Genomic DNA, 14,244 nt, shown 5'->3' on the forward strand with positions numbered 1-14,244 from the left:
CTTTCGACTTTCTGGACTTGTATTTGCTTGGCCAGAGACAGTATATTGTCAACCTTAGTTCTTTAGCAAGGGAACCGATGAACCAGGTTAGCATTGCCATAATCGACAAGACCTCCATGTGATGATAGAGACCTTGCAAGTGCTTACAAGGACGCCAAATGTTGAGTGAGTTCGAGCTTAGCCCGCCACTAAGCGTTAGGTGGTAAGAGGGGTCCAAGCTCTGCTGGTTTTTGACCACCTAGTGACTTCATGGACACGATTGATGTACCTGCAGCTGTGAGCTGATTATGGGACTACTGCTCACAGGGAGAATCATCAATTTGATCATCAGCACTATTCACAGCACCATGGCAAGACAACTGCCGGAAGCAGACCGACGTCGACAACTTAGCTCGATATCCGAATTCGACCTCACATGCAACTTCAAGTCCCGTGATCTCTATATGCGGTACGAAGTAGCGGTCTGCCAAGAGGGAAGAAGTTTTCTACAAGGGTGATCGAGAGGCTCAAGGTCAAGTAGTCAGACTGCAGACGACCCGAATCACCGATGGTTGCGGTGTCTCGCTGATGATAATCCATAGAAAAAATGGGTTTGGCCCAAACGCACACGGTCGCCACGCTTCTGTACTCGTCTTTTCTTTGTCGTCTTGCCTGACTTCTGGCTTGTGGCTTCCGGTCGATAGAGTCAATAATGCAACAGCAATACCATCGTTTTGACCTGGACTATCTGACACCTGCCAAGTATCTTGTCGTCTGCCCGCATATTCCCATTGACTTCGTTCACAAATAAGCACATTGCGAGGGAAGAAATCATCTTTCAACGAGTCTCCTACCCCTTGGTATATCGTCTTTAAAAATCATTGAACTTCCATGACTTTGTTGTCCATGGTCGTGTCCTTGTACTGCAAGTGAATCGCCTAAGCCTGTGATCGTCTTTTGAACTTTGCACCACTTACGTTATGTAGCATATCGATCATCACAAGGTCAAGGAGATTCCAGATAGGATGCCCTTATGCGGCCACTGTGGCCAAGAAGCAGACCTACACAAGAGCAAAAAATGCATATGTCCTTGTTATCCAAGACCCTTTCGACTCTCGTTACGGTGCTGCCAATGCTTTATTATCCATGTCCTCACCGCCAGCCAGGATTGGACGCACATTCTCCGTTCCATGTTCCTTGGTCAAGATGATATCTTCTGGCTTCTTCAGCCGCTGTGACTGCTTCGACTCAGAAACATCTCAATCTTCGTGCAGCAAGCTTTGGGAGCGCAACAAAATCCCCGGCAGCACACGCAACTGACAATGGAGTGTTTTCCTTCTCTTTCTCTAGTCGCCCATCAGACTTCTCGCTCATCAGACTTGTCGCGGGCGTCTGGCAATCGGCCGTGTAGACAGGCGGCTCTCCGCTGAGACTGGCGACACATCTGTTTGCGTGCGCTAAGCCTGAATCCAGATACGGTAGGAATAATGCGAGGCGTGGGAGCGCGAGGATTCGGATTGCAATATTACTAATGGGACAAATTGTCTAGCAAGCACGTCAAATGACAATTCTTCATGCCGTCGGTGATGCTTGATGTACTCGACGTGCTCGACGTGATTGCCGTCGTGCTTCGGCCATTAAACAGAACCAGAAAGCAGCCCGTGTAATGGTATTTTGTCGCGCCGGTAGTTCACAATGTCAAGATCCTGCGAAATTTATTTACCGCGGCTATGCGGAATGTGGTTGCACCAGATCTGTCGGCGACTGCAGACTTGAACAAGTGAGAGAGCAGGCCAATCGCGGATGGAGGCCAGCGGTGATCTGGAGCGGAACCTCCGGAAAGTCTTGGCAGCAGGCATCACGGACTCGGTCGAGAAACACCGCCCTTCTTTCTTTCTTGCCAACCGCCACAAGATTCGCAGAGCGCAAACAATTCTCCGATCGCCAAAACAAGGACAATTGATCACGGCCTAGAAGTCAGTCTACGACTCAATCGATACAGACAAGCGGCCTAGAATCCCTAGGCCTAATCGCAATCGGATATGGATCTTGCTCGCCGTTAAAACCCTCAACGGTCTATACATGTGCGATGGCCGGACAGAAGCAAGCAAGGGTAATGACTATCGCAGGATGCACCGGTGAGACTATAGCTTACCATTTCCGTGCATTGCACTCCACTTGCTGTCTCCAGTAGCAAACGTGTTGACGTCGCTTGTCTATAACTTCTCAGGGCACTTTCACTTTGAGCGTGCGGCTACAACGGCTACTATCGAATTACAAGACAATATTGACATCAGCGGAGATCTTGAATGATTGTAGCAGAATATATTCATGACCCAGACCAGCAGTAAATTTCGTGTAGCTACTTTCCTGCTCTGGTGTAGAAGCAATATGGCGTCGCATCGTTTCCGTCTGGCATCGCTCTTTGTTCTGTTCTTATACGTCGCGACTGTTTACTCTGCCGTCGTGCAGAGACAAGCAACATCTACAAAGGTCTCGTCGTCAACCAAGATCTCTTCGTCCACAAAGGCATCATCATCTGTCAGAGCCTCATCATCCGTCAAAGCTTCATCATTGACCAAGACCTCATCTTCTGTCAAGGTCTCCTCTTCCCCGAAGCCTTCGTCTTTCAAAACCTCATCGACCAAGGTTTCTTCTTCCAACGTCGCTACTGCAATCTCCAACCCAAGAACCGGTTCGACTACGTCAACCTCTGCTTCCGGGTCCGCGACAAACTGGTACGCCATCCCTCAGAGGGCAGCTCTTCCCGCAAACAGAACAAATGCCATCGCCCTGAAGCAACAGAACTTCCAGTATGGTCTCGCTGTCGCAGGTGGACCTTACTTCCCCACTGGATCACTCGGCACCACCTTAATCAATGCCGATATCTCAAAGCTCCAAGCCGAGACCAGCTTGCAACAGAGTGCTTCTTCCCAGGACAATGCAAATGCCAACGCGGATACCAGCAAGTACAATGGACTGAAAACATTGAACGATTACACGTTGCTTTACGACAACGAATGGACCGCCACTCTCCCATCTGGACCCGTCCCTGGCATGCTCACCAACTACACTCAAGATCTGCTGTTCTCCATGGAGCGTTTGTCCTTCAGTCCTTACCAAGTCCGAAGACTCAATCCTAGCTCAGACTCTCTCAACTTCCAAGTCGACGACAAGACTGCAAAAAATATCACTGGTATGACACTGCAGCAATTGTTCCAGGCCGGTAGATTGTTCTACTCGGACTACAGAGACCAGGCAAACCTTCAGCTCGGAACCAGCGATCGCTACTCCGCCGCGGTAGACGCCTACTTCTATATCAACCAGACCTCAGGAAACTTTCTGCCTCTTGCCATTCGCACCAACCAAGGAGCAAGCCTGATCTACACACCAGCAGACACTCAATCCGACTGGCTTCTCGCAAAGATCATGTACAATGTTTGCGATATCTGGTTTGCGCAGTGGGAACACTTGCCGAGAACACACGAGGTTATTCAGATTATTTACATGGCAGCTATTCGCACCCTGAGTGATGACCATCCAGTCAAGGGTCTGCTTGATAGAAGTAAGTTAGCAGGTTGGAACTCTTCAGAAAGTTGACTGACAATGTGGTAGTGATGTACGAAGTATTTGCAATTCAGCCTTTGGCAGCGGTAAGTGATCTTGGACTCCTCATCACCCCCCTTGTCTAATTTCTATCAGTCCATTCTTTTCGCTCCTGGTGGCGCTGTTGAAACCAACTTCGCCTATTCTGCAGCCTCTGCACAGGACTACAGCAGCGGTTACTACTTCAACCGCAGTGGTGCTTTCCAGTCAAACTACTTTTTGACCGATCTTACAAACCGTGGATTGATCAATCCCAAGGTCGGCCCAGCCCTCAAGAACTTCCCATTTTACGAGGACGCTTCTGTGATCCACTCGGCGACGCGTACCTTCATGACTTCATTCGTAAACTCTTACTACGCTCAGAACTCCGTGCTCACAGCCGACAACGAGATCCAAGCTTGGGTAAAAGAGTGCAACGGTGCAGCCAAGGTTATCAACTTCCCATCTGCGATCTCGAACACCAGTACACTCATTGACATCCTGACTCAAATGGTAAGCACACTGAACACCAACGCTCTTTACAATGAACATTGCGACTAATGACCATCGCAGGCTCATCTTTCGTCCACCGCCCACCATGTTGTCAACACCAACGAGCTAATCTCCGCCTCATCCGTGCTCCCTTTCCACCCTCAGTCTCTGTATCAGCCCGTCCCAAAGCAGAAGCGTTCGGTCAGCAACCCGGCAACGTTCCTTCCTCCCTACAACAAGGCACAGGATCAACTCAACGTCAATGCTCTGTTCTCGCGTAACTACTTTGCTGATACGAACCGCACATGTAAGCGAAAATAGCACTGCTTCTGTCGTTGACTTGATACTGACTTCTCTAGTGAGCCACATGTTTGACGACCCTACCACATTTAGTCGCATGAATGTGAACACACGCAATGCAGCTGCGACTTTCAAGAGCACTATGGACGCTTTCAGCTCCAAGGTCAGGGCTCGTACTTTCGACTCGAAGGGCTTGTCTCAAGGCATGCCATTTGTGTGGAAGGCACTCGACCCAAATCTCGCACCTTTCGGTGTTACAGTCTGAGTGACATAGCGAAATTTTTACTTAAGCACACGGGCATTCATCGATTCACAGTCTTGAATGCTCGTCAATGAATCGCAAGCATCGATGGAATTTATCTTCCGTACATCAGTTTCTCATCTCTATCTGATCATAAACAACCTCTTCTGTTCCGCCTTGCTTCATTCTAGAACCATCATTTCCCGTTTCAAAGGGAATGGGCTCCGTCCCCACGCCTTGGACGCTCGTCGTCAGCTGAATGCCTCGCTTGATCGTTCGTTTAATATCTCCTCAGAAGTCATCATAATCGTCTTTACCCCTTTTGTTGAACCTTTCGTGCAGTTTCTGCGATACAATTCAGCGGCTGGTCTTTGACTACACAGTGTCGATCACTCTCACCCTTGGCAGATTGACATCAGGTACAATGACCGAGTTGAGAGCAGAAGGTGCATCCTCGATCCTAGCTTTTTTCCCTGGAGAAGCTCTGGAGTGATAACGATACTTTCCAGCGCTGCCCTCACATCCATCCTTCTATGGCTCCAAACCTCCAATTCTCGAGGTTCTAGACTCGCCAGTGATTGACGCCCAAAAGTGAGGTTGGTACCAGCCGTAAGCCCCGACTGTAGCTGGGGTCAGGGCATACAGTATCTGTCGTCGTGAAGTCTGCAAAGATCTAACACTGAAACTGATAAGGTAACTCATAATTTGTACGCACGTATATCTCAGGATCCTTTTTCATCTCTTTGTGCGACTTCTTGGCCTCCGGGCGCGGATCTCTAAGAGTCAAGTGCTCTCTAGGTGTTACGCCTCTTTCACCAGCATTGACACCGGATGGCGTCCTTAATGATCCGGTCGAAGAGAATGTCTGATAGAAAAATCTTCGTGACATGGTGTCTTGCGGTGTTGTTCGACGTTCTGTGTTATGGTTGACGAAAGACTCGGGATTGATGTCTAAAGAAGAGAGGAATTCGATCGTGCATCAGTCCGGGTCCACAAGTATGAGACCGCAATGTCATTGCCCTCACTATGACCGCAAGTGGTGTCAGCTTGTTGGAGATAGATCTACTGTTCTTGCCTGCAAAGATTTCTCGGAAACATGGTGTATGTAGCGACTTCACAGTCAAAATGCTCGAGCCTCACGTTGACCTTGGAACCAGCCTTTCAACGAAAAAGCTCGACGTGCTGCCGGCGATATTCGAAGTATGGAAACCTCAGACACAGCGATGAATGAATAATAATGGCTTGAATACGCGATAGTTTTTCTGATGTAAGATCAGCTTCCGCATGTGTCTGCTCGTGCCTACACCAAGAAGGGATCGCATCTTGTCACCTCAGAGTCTTAAGCCAGTCGCGAACAGCCGATCTATCTATGCTTTCGTCTTCAAGACGAGGTAAACGACCTACGACATGCCAAATAATAGGCATCTCGCCACCGACTAAGACAGACTTGATGTGCTCTTGTATATCCTCCAGGCATCGACTTACCCCTGGCGAGATCTCCTCTGGCATCAATCGCAGGTCCGTACGCTCATGCCCTACCAGAGTTAAAATTGCAACAAGTCTAGTACGCCCTGACACTATCTTGGGCAACACTACTGCACCCCTGACCGCATCATCATCCTTGATTGCTTTTTCGATGTGCTCAAGCTGGACGACACGGCCCGCGAGCCTGATTCTATTCTCATGTCTGCCAATCACCGAGATCCTTCCGTCATGGTCGTAGCGGGCAAGGGCACTGGTTCGGAGGAGACGTGTCGACTTCTTGCAGAGGTCGTTAGCCCACGATGGCACAGTGGAGACGGCACCGAGGTCAAATTGGGGGCGGAAAGTAGTGCCCTTCAACGTCGACGGATGCTCCACGAACAGCTCTCCAACACTACCGATAGGAAGAAGCCGCTCATTGTCCTTTGGGTCTACGATCCAGAAGCCATACGCCATCTTTCCGAGACTTGTCCATGATTTGTCTCGCAAATCACCAACAATTCTGTCTGCCGCGGATGATGCATAAAGATTTCTGCCCATCGCTGTGTTCCACTCCAGCATTTTCGTACAGTCGTGGTGATTCAGACGTTGAAGTTGCCCAATCTTGGTCCCTGATGGTACCTCAATCAAGATTCCAAGGTCGTGTTCGAACTGATCCAAGATGTGTTGTATCTCGTCGCTGGCAAGGATGGCTGGATCGTACAGTGCTTCGAGCATGATGTCATCTCCCACAAGTCGGCAATTAAAAGTCAACGCGAAACCGCCACGCGAGTGTTTGATTACGTTGTCCAATGCGACCGACTTCTCCTGTTCATCCGTGGTGGGCAGCGATATGGACTGGGGAGGTACGATGTTGAAGAGACTTTGAAACTTTGAAGCCATACTTGCTGCGTTGCTAGTTGCTGCGATGTTGGGAAGTCCGTATTGCAACAGAAGTGGTTCAGCTTTGAGCTCACGTAGTGACGCAGCACGACCTTTTATCAAAGTCTCCACGGTCATGTTTGGATGAATGTTAACCTGTACCGGGATTTCGACAGTGGTAGGACCAAGAGTATGACCAGCTTCGCCCAACATTGAGGATCTTCCAGACATCACTATGCCGTAAGCAATAGATTCATTGTCGACATATGTCGCGATTGTCAACGCCCAAGCAGCTTCGGCGTACCATGCAATATGACTCTCCGAGATCCCCTTGACTGCCAAGTCTAGAGTCAATGTTTTCTCCAGCTTCTTGCTCGGTCGCGGGCAGATACCGAGAGCCACAGGAGGGTATATCGATGGAAAGTCCTTGAACCGAGCTGCCCAGAAAGAGTCGGCTTTGGAAGTATCGATGGATGAACATAGCGAGACGAATTCTTTGAAAGGAGCTCTCTCGACAGGCTCAATGCCCAAGTAGAGCATAGCAGCATCACCCCTCAAAAAAGAGTTCAGTGACCAGTGGTCCATGATGGCGTGGTGTATCGAAGCCACGAATAGATTACCGATCGTTGTGCTGCGGAAGAGAGCAGACCCCAACGACATATCGTGGGAGGCTTCACTAGCTAGGAAGCCTTGGAGATCGCCAGATCTACTCTCGGTGGTATGATGCTCTGTTGTGACCACTTGAAAGTAATCCGCCTGGTGACGCACGATCCGGGTGCGTAAGATCGAATTCAAAGCGACAACCCGACAAACGCATTGGGTCCACTTCTTCATGTCGCCACCGGGGCCGAAGGATAGAACAAGATGGAAGAGTTCAGATCTGTCCTCAGAGATCTGAACGACTTGTTGAGGCGTGCAAGAGAAGACATCTTCGACTTGATGTTCTCGAAGGTGACATAAAGCTGCGACTTCTGCTGCTGTAGGCAGATTTTGTTCTAAGAGAGTCATTGCTGTCAAGAGGAAATCTTAGAGACGGTTGCAGACAAGGAGGGAAAAGGTCGAGGGAGCTCTGAACAATCCCAGGGATCGCTTATCTCCAGCACGAGTAGATGTCACGTCACCAATACCTCGGTAAAGATGTACGGGATAATCCTTGACATGCTTGTGTAAGCGAAGGATTGCATTTGGCCAGTGGCGTTATCGTTGGGGCAAGATTCACATGGCTCTTTCGAGTGTGCTAGAAAGTACCGCCTCAATCATGTGCCATGCATGCTACGAATTCAGGTAGCTCTCAGAATTGTATGGGTGGCTATTGTTAACTCATGGGAGGGTCTCTGGTCTGCGCTAATCATGCTGATGCATCGTTTTGACGCTGATTCAATTCTCTTCTCCATTGTAAAAGACTCATGATGACTGTTCTACGACCCGCAGAATGCTTTCAAACCTCAACGACTAGCTTCCCGAACTGCTTACTGGTCTTAAGCTCCTGGAACAGCCCTTCGATAGCTTCCAAATTCTCTAGGCCCTTGACAATCTTGCTGATAACTGGTTTAATCTGCTTCTCCTTGACAAAGTTGACCATGTTCGTGAATTCCGCTCGTGAACCAAGTGTACTGCCTTTGAGCTCGATATTCTTGAGAACAGCTTGCATTGGCCAATCCATCACTGGTGCAATGGTCATACCATAAGAGGAGATGACGCCACCGGGCTTGAGTATTGGGACTGACCTGACCACAATATCACCACCAGCTCCGTCAATGACAGCGTCAATGTAAGGTCGACTCGAGGGTAGCATCATTTCTAGTTGCTTGTTCCAGTCTTCGTCCTTGTATATGACCCCTCCTAGAGCGCCCAACTGTTTAGCTTTGTCGATCTTGTCTTGAGAGCTGGAGGTTACATAAACATTACTACCCATGGCGACTGCAAATTGCAGAATTTGCAACGCGACTCCGCCGCCGATGCCTGTGATCAAGAGGTTGCGGCCCGGCTCGGCGTTTCCAGACTTCACAACCAAGGCACGCCATGCAGTTAGACCTGCTGCGGGTAGACAAGCGCTTTCAGCTGCGCTAAGATGGGGAGGAGAAACTTCGACTTCATCTTCGTTGACAAGGACATATGTCTGAGCAGTGCCAAGAGTATGATCTGGTCCAACACCACCAATAGTACTGAAGTTCGACCAGTCTTCGGGACCATGTGGATTGGTCTTCCAGCCTCGACAAGGAGTCAAGATTACATTTTGACCAAGGACGTCTGACGTGCAGTCCGGCCCCATCTCTTCAACAATGCCTGCGCCGTCGCAAAGTAGGGGCGCCTTGAATGAGATATCTGGGTACAGATGTTGACGAATGAACAGGTCGCGATGGTTGAGAGCCGCAGCTTGTATCCTGATCAGGAGTTGCTTGTGAGTTGGTGACGGCTTCGGCACCAACGAAAGTTGAAGAGGATAGTAGACATAGCCGGGTTTGCCTCTTCTCTCTTTGAGCGTGATGATGTGAGGCATGATGGTGTCCTGATTGTGTGAGCAAGCAGCGATGGAGACAGTCTTGGGAGGTTCGACTGGGAGAAGACCTTGGGGACCCGACTGACCATGAGTCTTGTTGGCCTCAGCGCTCCTATGATGTCGCTGAGCACATCGCTCTTCAACTGAGCCGTAGGCAGTTCGCGTCGAGTCTCGCTATCAATAATGATTGCAATCTGTGATAGTAGGCAAGAACTGTTGGTCGTTGCAAAGACAGCCAATGAAAAGAATGTTCGGATAACCGTGTCCTGGATTACTGAGGAGTCTCCTTGACCAAGTGGAGACCAGATCCCGGAAATGTGGCCCGGGTCACAGCGGGTATAGCGGGGTGTCCCTCCGCCACGCTTGGTGAACCACAGTGTCGGAAGGCCAAGCATCCTTGCAAAGCAGCGAGGAAGTTTCGATCGAAATGACTCGAACAACAGCGGCAACAAAGATCTCCGTCAGTCCAACTTGTTGGGGTCAATGGTCGCAGACATCAATGTGGTTGTATAGCCTCACCGGTCGGATAGATCAATGACACGCCACCTTGGAAGCAACACTTTACGTGCCCCTCCGTCCGTGCGAGATTTCTCGCGAGCCACGGGAAAGCGAATAGGCCGACCCAAGATCTGCTGCTCCAGACACTTGTCACTATAGGTCACGCAAAAATCAGTGAACAGCTCGTACAAACCAGCATCTGAGCGACAGTGTTCAAGGAATTGGAAAAAGATCCAGCTACTACACTCTTGTCAAACTCGCCTTCACTTGGAGAACATGACCCTGATATGGAAGTTGTTGATCACAGTCTCAGTGCTGCGCATCACTCGTTTCGCAATCACCTTCTGCCGAAACATCAAGAATGCACGCAGGGTTGGGGTGACAGTGAAAGTCCTGCCCGTCGAGCAAGAGAACGTCATCTGGCTGGTACTATCGCCTTGGATTCGGCAAATCACTTCCCTTCTCTTGCCAAACCGTATCTTCAAAAAACTGAATCTCGCAATCTTTGGCTGGGAATTCGGGGAGAAACGTCGACCTTTCGATCAGCTCGGCAGCAATGTTGGCTCCATCAACGACAACTCCTATATCCTTGCGGGGCTAAGCACTTTTGAGTTCTGGACGATCGATCCGGAAGCTATCCAAGATATCCTTCATCGTACGCATGCTTTCGAAGTGCCTCGAGCGCTCGAATTTGCTCTCGGCCAGTTCGGGCCAAACGTCATGACGACCAATGGAGGAGTCTGGGCAAGACACCGCAGAATTATCTCCAGTGTCATTGACGAACGTATCTTCAAAGTAGTGTTCGGAGAATCTGTCCGTCAAAGTCTAGAGCTATTGAGCACGCTTTCCGATGGGAGTTCCCCATCAGGAGACCCAAAGTTATTCGACATGCTCAAGAAGATAACAATTCACGTTCTGATGGCAGCTGGAATGGGTCAAGAACTTCCCCAGCAGGACGATAAACATATCGTATCAGAGTTAGGCTATACCATGAGCTCTATCGACGCTTTGACGACTGTAGTGACCAACCTTATCGGTCTTGTGATGCTTCCAAGCACTCTTCTTGTCAATTGGCCGCGATGGTTGCCCTGGCACGAGAAGATCACCAAGGTTGGACATGCAAAGTTGGAAGTGCGGAAGCGAAACAGACTCATGCTCGAAGAACAACGTGAACGTCAGAGTAAGCTGGACAAGAGTGATGCAAACATCATCAGTAAACTTGTCCATGCGTCCACCAACACCACTTCTGGTCAGTCACTTTCCGAGGATGAGATGGTGAGCAACCTGTTCATCTTCACCGCTGCCGGTTACGAGACGACTGCAACTACCCTGGCTTATGCAATGGTTCTGCTTGCAAGACATTCTTGCTGGCAAGACTGGATCTTCGAGGAAATCCAAGCATCATTGTCGAAAACGTCGGCTGTGGCATGGGATTACGCAGACATATTCCCCCGCGCGAATCGCATCATGGCATTCATGCTGGAGATTGTGAGACTGTACCCTCCAGCTCCCAATATCCACCGTGAGATTTCATCTCCACTGACCCTTCAGACGAGCTCAGGTGTCCTTCATCTCCCAGCACACACCCGCGTCTACATCGACTCTGTCGCAGTACATCTACTTCCATCATGGCGGAATGTGAACCGGTGTTCAGATCCTCCCACATACGACTCAGACCCTGAGATCCCAGATGAGCTGACCTTCCGACCAAGTCGATGGATCAACCCACCAGGCTCTGGTTCCGCCATCTTGCGACCTCAGAAAGGCACATTCGTACCTTGGGCAGCCGGTCCGAGAGTGTGTCCCGGACAGAAAATGGCTCAGGTCGAATTTGCAGCAGTGCTGATGACGATACTAAGAGAGCGCAGAGTTGAAGCAACTCCTTTGGAAGGTGAAAGACAATCAGACGTCATGGCTCGATTGGACAAGAGACTGGACAACAGTGTTTGGCGGACCGTCTTGGAGATGGAAGATATCTTCGATCCTCGCCCAGGACGAGGACTTGACATGAGATTGGTACAACGGGAGTGATCTAAATCCCTGAAGGTAGATTTTCGACATCGGATAAGAGCTTCCAATGTTGAGCCGGGATTTGTCAGTGGGGTGTCTTTTCATCATTACTATCATTCTAGTTCTAATACAACTCTAGTATTCAAGGTCTCCTTGTTCCCTGACGCAGCTGTCAAAGACACATGGTTCGACGAAACCTTAGCACTAACATCAACCGTGAACAAGAGATTATCACCTATCAATGTTCATGTTTGCGAATCGCGACTGTTGCCTGAGTCTAGGAGATAGCTCTGCTGCCTCTCCGTTTTCTTCTTCCGGAAAAATAGGCCAAAAGTCAGCACTGATCCGGCTTTGGCCAACAGTGGTCTGGTATCCGAGTCTTCCACTGCTTCTACCTCGGTGCCATCTGATGAAAGGTAGATGTTATGTAATCTGGGCAGGTATCGACCAGGATGCCAGATGTTCCATACAGCCGAGTTGAAGAGCATCGTGGTCGATTCGAACACATAAAAGAACCACTCATAGCGAAGGATCGGGGTGAGCTGTCTCATCGATTCCAAGTCGTCTATGGCAAGTCCGACGTTTCCCATGTGTTCAACAAGACGATATATGCAGCGTACGAGGATGAGGAACATACTCGAAGACAGTGCTATGAGTGGTACGTTGACGTTTCGACTGTGGATACCTTGCTTCTTGCAGTTGCGATAGAAGAGACCAGCAAGCAGTACACAGACAACGATGACTGCAAGCTGGAATGCGAGCGATGCTTTGGTCAACTTACTACCAAGCTCTTGTACGCTTTGTGACGAAGACGGGTTAGAGGTGAAGGCGACACCGAGACCATTGAGTGCTTCGACGACGGCGACCAGTGCGCCAAACAACGACATGATTCGATTGGGAGGAAATGGAGCGCAATAGGGCACATAGTACAGTACGCGGCCCAAGACGTGATAGTTCGCCAGCTCCAGCAGCGGTCTGCATGATGATTATTAGCTTAAAGAACTTGAGGCGTGCTAGGGATGCGATGCACGTACGGGCAGATGTATATCATCACTTGACTGACGATGAACGCATTCAAATTGGTTGTCGAGTACAGGTAATTGAACGCGCCGTACTCACGAAGACCATAGCCGGCGGTGTAGAAGACGGCACACATCGGGTGAAGCCCTATCATTCTCCAGGCACTGTAATGACTGTTCCGGAGCGTCAAACGCATTTCTGGTTCGCATATGCTTCATGAACTCACACGCATTGCCATATATGACCGACTGCCGAAATTCCATACAAGACAGTGAACAGTACGGGCGCGACTTTGTTGGGCGCGTAGACGTAGAGACTGTACAGAACTGCAAGACTTTAGCGAGGGCGGCATAGCAGGCAGGCTTAAAACCTTACCAGGCTCTCCGCTCATGTTTGGCAGATTGGTGGGTCTTGTAAAAGCAGCGATGCTCAAGGCACGGCAGTTTTCTAGAGTTGATACGAGCCGGCCAGAAGTATGGGGTTTGATTTGACTATTTTATGGTGGCTATTAGGCGTCCAAGCATTGATTGCCGATTGGGACGCGCGGCGCGGCCCGACGCTGTGGTAGTTCAGGGTTTCAGGCATCTCCACGCATGCACCCCTGCCTCACAGGATATGAGCACGGCTTGGCGACTGGCGGCATTCACGCTGTGATGATCGTCGCTGCCTAAGAGTGGCCTGATACCGGAAGGAACGAACTTCTTCCCGGCTAATCTCGTGATCGTCGGAGACTACCCCGCTCGTGATTTCTGTGATCGATGGTTTCGTCTCTATCATCTACCAGCTGTGCCTCCGCAGACCCACACTGGATGCGCAGGGGCAGACCGATCCTGAGAAACACAGTCATCGCCCGAAGGATTGTGCCGAGCAACGCGCTCGCCCAGCCACCCACACAAGTCAGGACAACACTTGTCCTTGTTTGCATGTTCATGGATCGATCATGTTGTTGTTTGCTCCAGCCATGACTTGACAATCACGACGGTTTGCTCAGTGTGATGGAATCGTGCAGAATGATGGTTCGGTCCTTCCTTTTACGTTCAGCCTCGCTATTCTCTTGGGGACTTAACAAGCTAATGCTCAGATCTCAGATCCCATGACTCCACAGAGTCTTGAATATGCTCGACCAAGAAGAGGGTAGAGGTGTTGTCTGCTCTGAAGGACGCTGAAAGTGGTCACCAGTACTTCTGGTAGGAGAATCATCACCGCCGTCTTCTCAACGTGATGTAAGTGAGAGTCCTCAGGCCATCGCTACAATATACTGGATGGTCGATCACGA

At 49.9% G+C, this 14,244-nt stretch overlaps 5 protein-coding genes across 5 annotated transcripts; 2 read left to right on the top strand and 3 right to left on the bottom strand.

Annotated features, from left to right (window-relative positions):
* The first annotated feature begins 1,888 nt into the window (after positions 1-1,888).
* On the top strand, positions 1,889-4,964 carry AUEXF2481DRAFT_39762 (uncharacterized protein). The gene is made up of 5 exons (XM_013488370.1): positions 1,889-3,544; positions 3,595-3,632; positions 3,682-4,077; positions 4,138-4,363; positions 4,416-4,964. Exons 1-5 carry the CDS (start codon positions 2,371-2,373, stop codon positions 4,619-4,621), a joined length of 2,040 nt encoding a protein of 679 aa, XP_013343824.1. The 5' UTR covers positions 1,889-2,370; the 3' UTR covers positions 4,622-4,964.
* An 872-nt stretch (positions 4,965-5,836) lies between these two features.
* On the bottom strand, positions 5,837-7,968 carry AUEXF2481DRAFT_39764 (uncharacterized protein; the record flags this gene model as incomplete). The annotated part of the gene is made up of 1 exon (XM_013488371.1): positions 5,837-7,968. A coding segment is annotated over exon 1 (2,020 nt), but the record flags the coding sequence as incomplete, so codon positions are not given.
* A 410-nt stretch (positions 7,969-8,378) lies between these two features.
* Positions 8,379-9,440, bottom strand: AUEXF2481DRAFT_65663 (uncharacterized protein; the record flags this gene model as incomplete). The annotated part of the gene is made up of 1 exon (XM_013488473.1): positions 8,379-9,440. The coding sequence occupies one exon, from the start codon at positions 9,438-9,440 to the stop codon at positions 8,379-8,381; it is 1,062 nt and encodes a 353-aa protein (XP_013343927.1).
* Positions 9,441-9,889: 449 nt separating this feature from the next.
* Positions 9,890-12,117, top strand: AUEXF2481DRAFT_39765 (uncharacterized protein). Its single transcript, XM_013488372.1, has one exon. It carries the CDS (start codon positions 10,215-10,217, stop codon positions 11,967-11,969), a length of 1,755 nt encoding a protein of 584 aa, XP_013343826.1. The 5' UTR covers positions 9,890-10,214; the 3' UTR covers positions 11,970-12,117.
* Positions 12,118-12,193: 76 nt separating this feature from the next.
* AUEXF2481DRAFT_4857 (uncharacterized protein) lies at positions 12,194-13,359 on the bottom strand (the record flags this gene model as incomplete). The annotated part of the gene is made up of 4 exons (XM_013488252.1): positions 12,194-12,923; positions 12,983-13,141; positions 13,195-13,294; positions 13,344-13,359. The coding sequence occupies 4 exons, from the start codon at positions 13,357-13,359 to the stop codon at positions 12,194-12,196; spliced, it is 1,005 nt and encodes a 334-aa protein (XP_013343706.1).
* Between the last annotated feature and the right edge of the window lie 885 nt (positions 13,360-14,244).

The sequence above is a fragment of the Aureobasidium subglaciale genome (assembly GCF_000721755.1).
Source record: "Aureobasidium subglaciale EXF-2481 unplaced genomic scaffold scaffold_10, whole genome shotgun sequence".
Classification (NCBI taxonomy): domain Eukaryota; kingdom Fungi; phylum Ascomycota; class Dothideomycetes; order Dothideales; family Saccotheciaceae; genus Aureobasidium; species Aureobasidium subglaciale.

Bases quoted from the DNA above. Each gene is read 5' to 3' on its own strand.
- AUEXF2481DRAFT_39765 (XM_013488372.1), top strand. From the start codon at position 10,215: ATGACCCTGATATGGAAGTTGTTGATCACAGTCTCAGTGCTGCGCATC.
- AUEXF2481DRAFT_39762 (XM_013488370.1), top strand. From the start codon at position 2,371: ATGGCGTCGCATCGTTTCCGTCTGGCATCGCTCTTTGTTCTGTTCTTA. The intron at 3,633-3,681 runs GTAAGTGATCTT...AATTTCTATCAG, and splicing joins CAATTCAGCCTTTGGCAGCG to TCCATTCTTTTCGCTCCTGG. The intron at 4,078-4,137 runs GTAAGCACACTG...TGACCATCGCAG, and splicing joins TTGACATCCTGACTCAAATG to GCTCATCTTTCGTCCACCGC.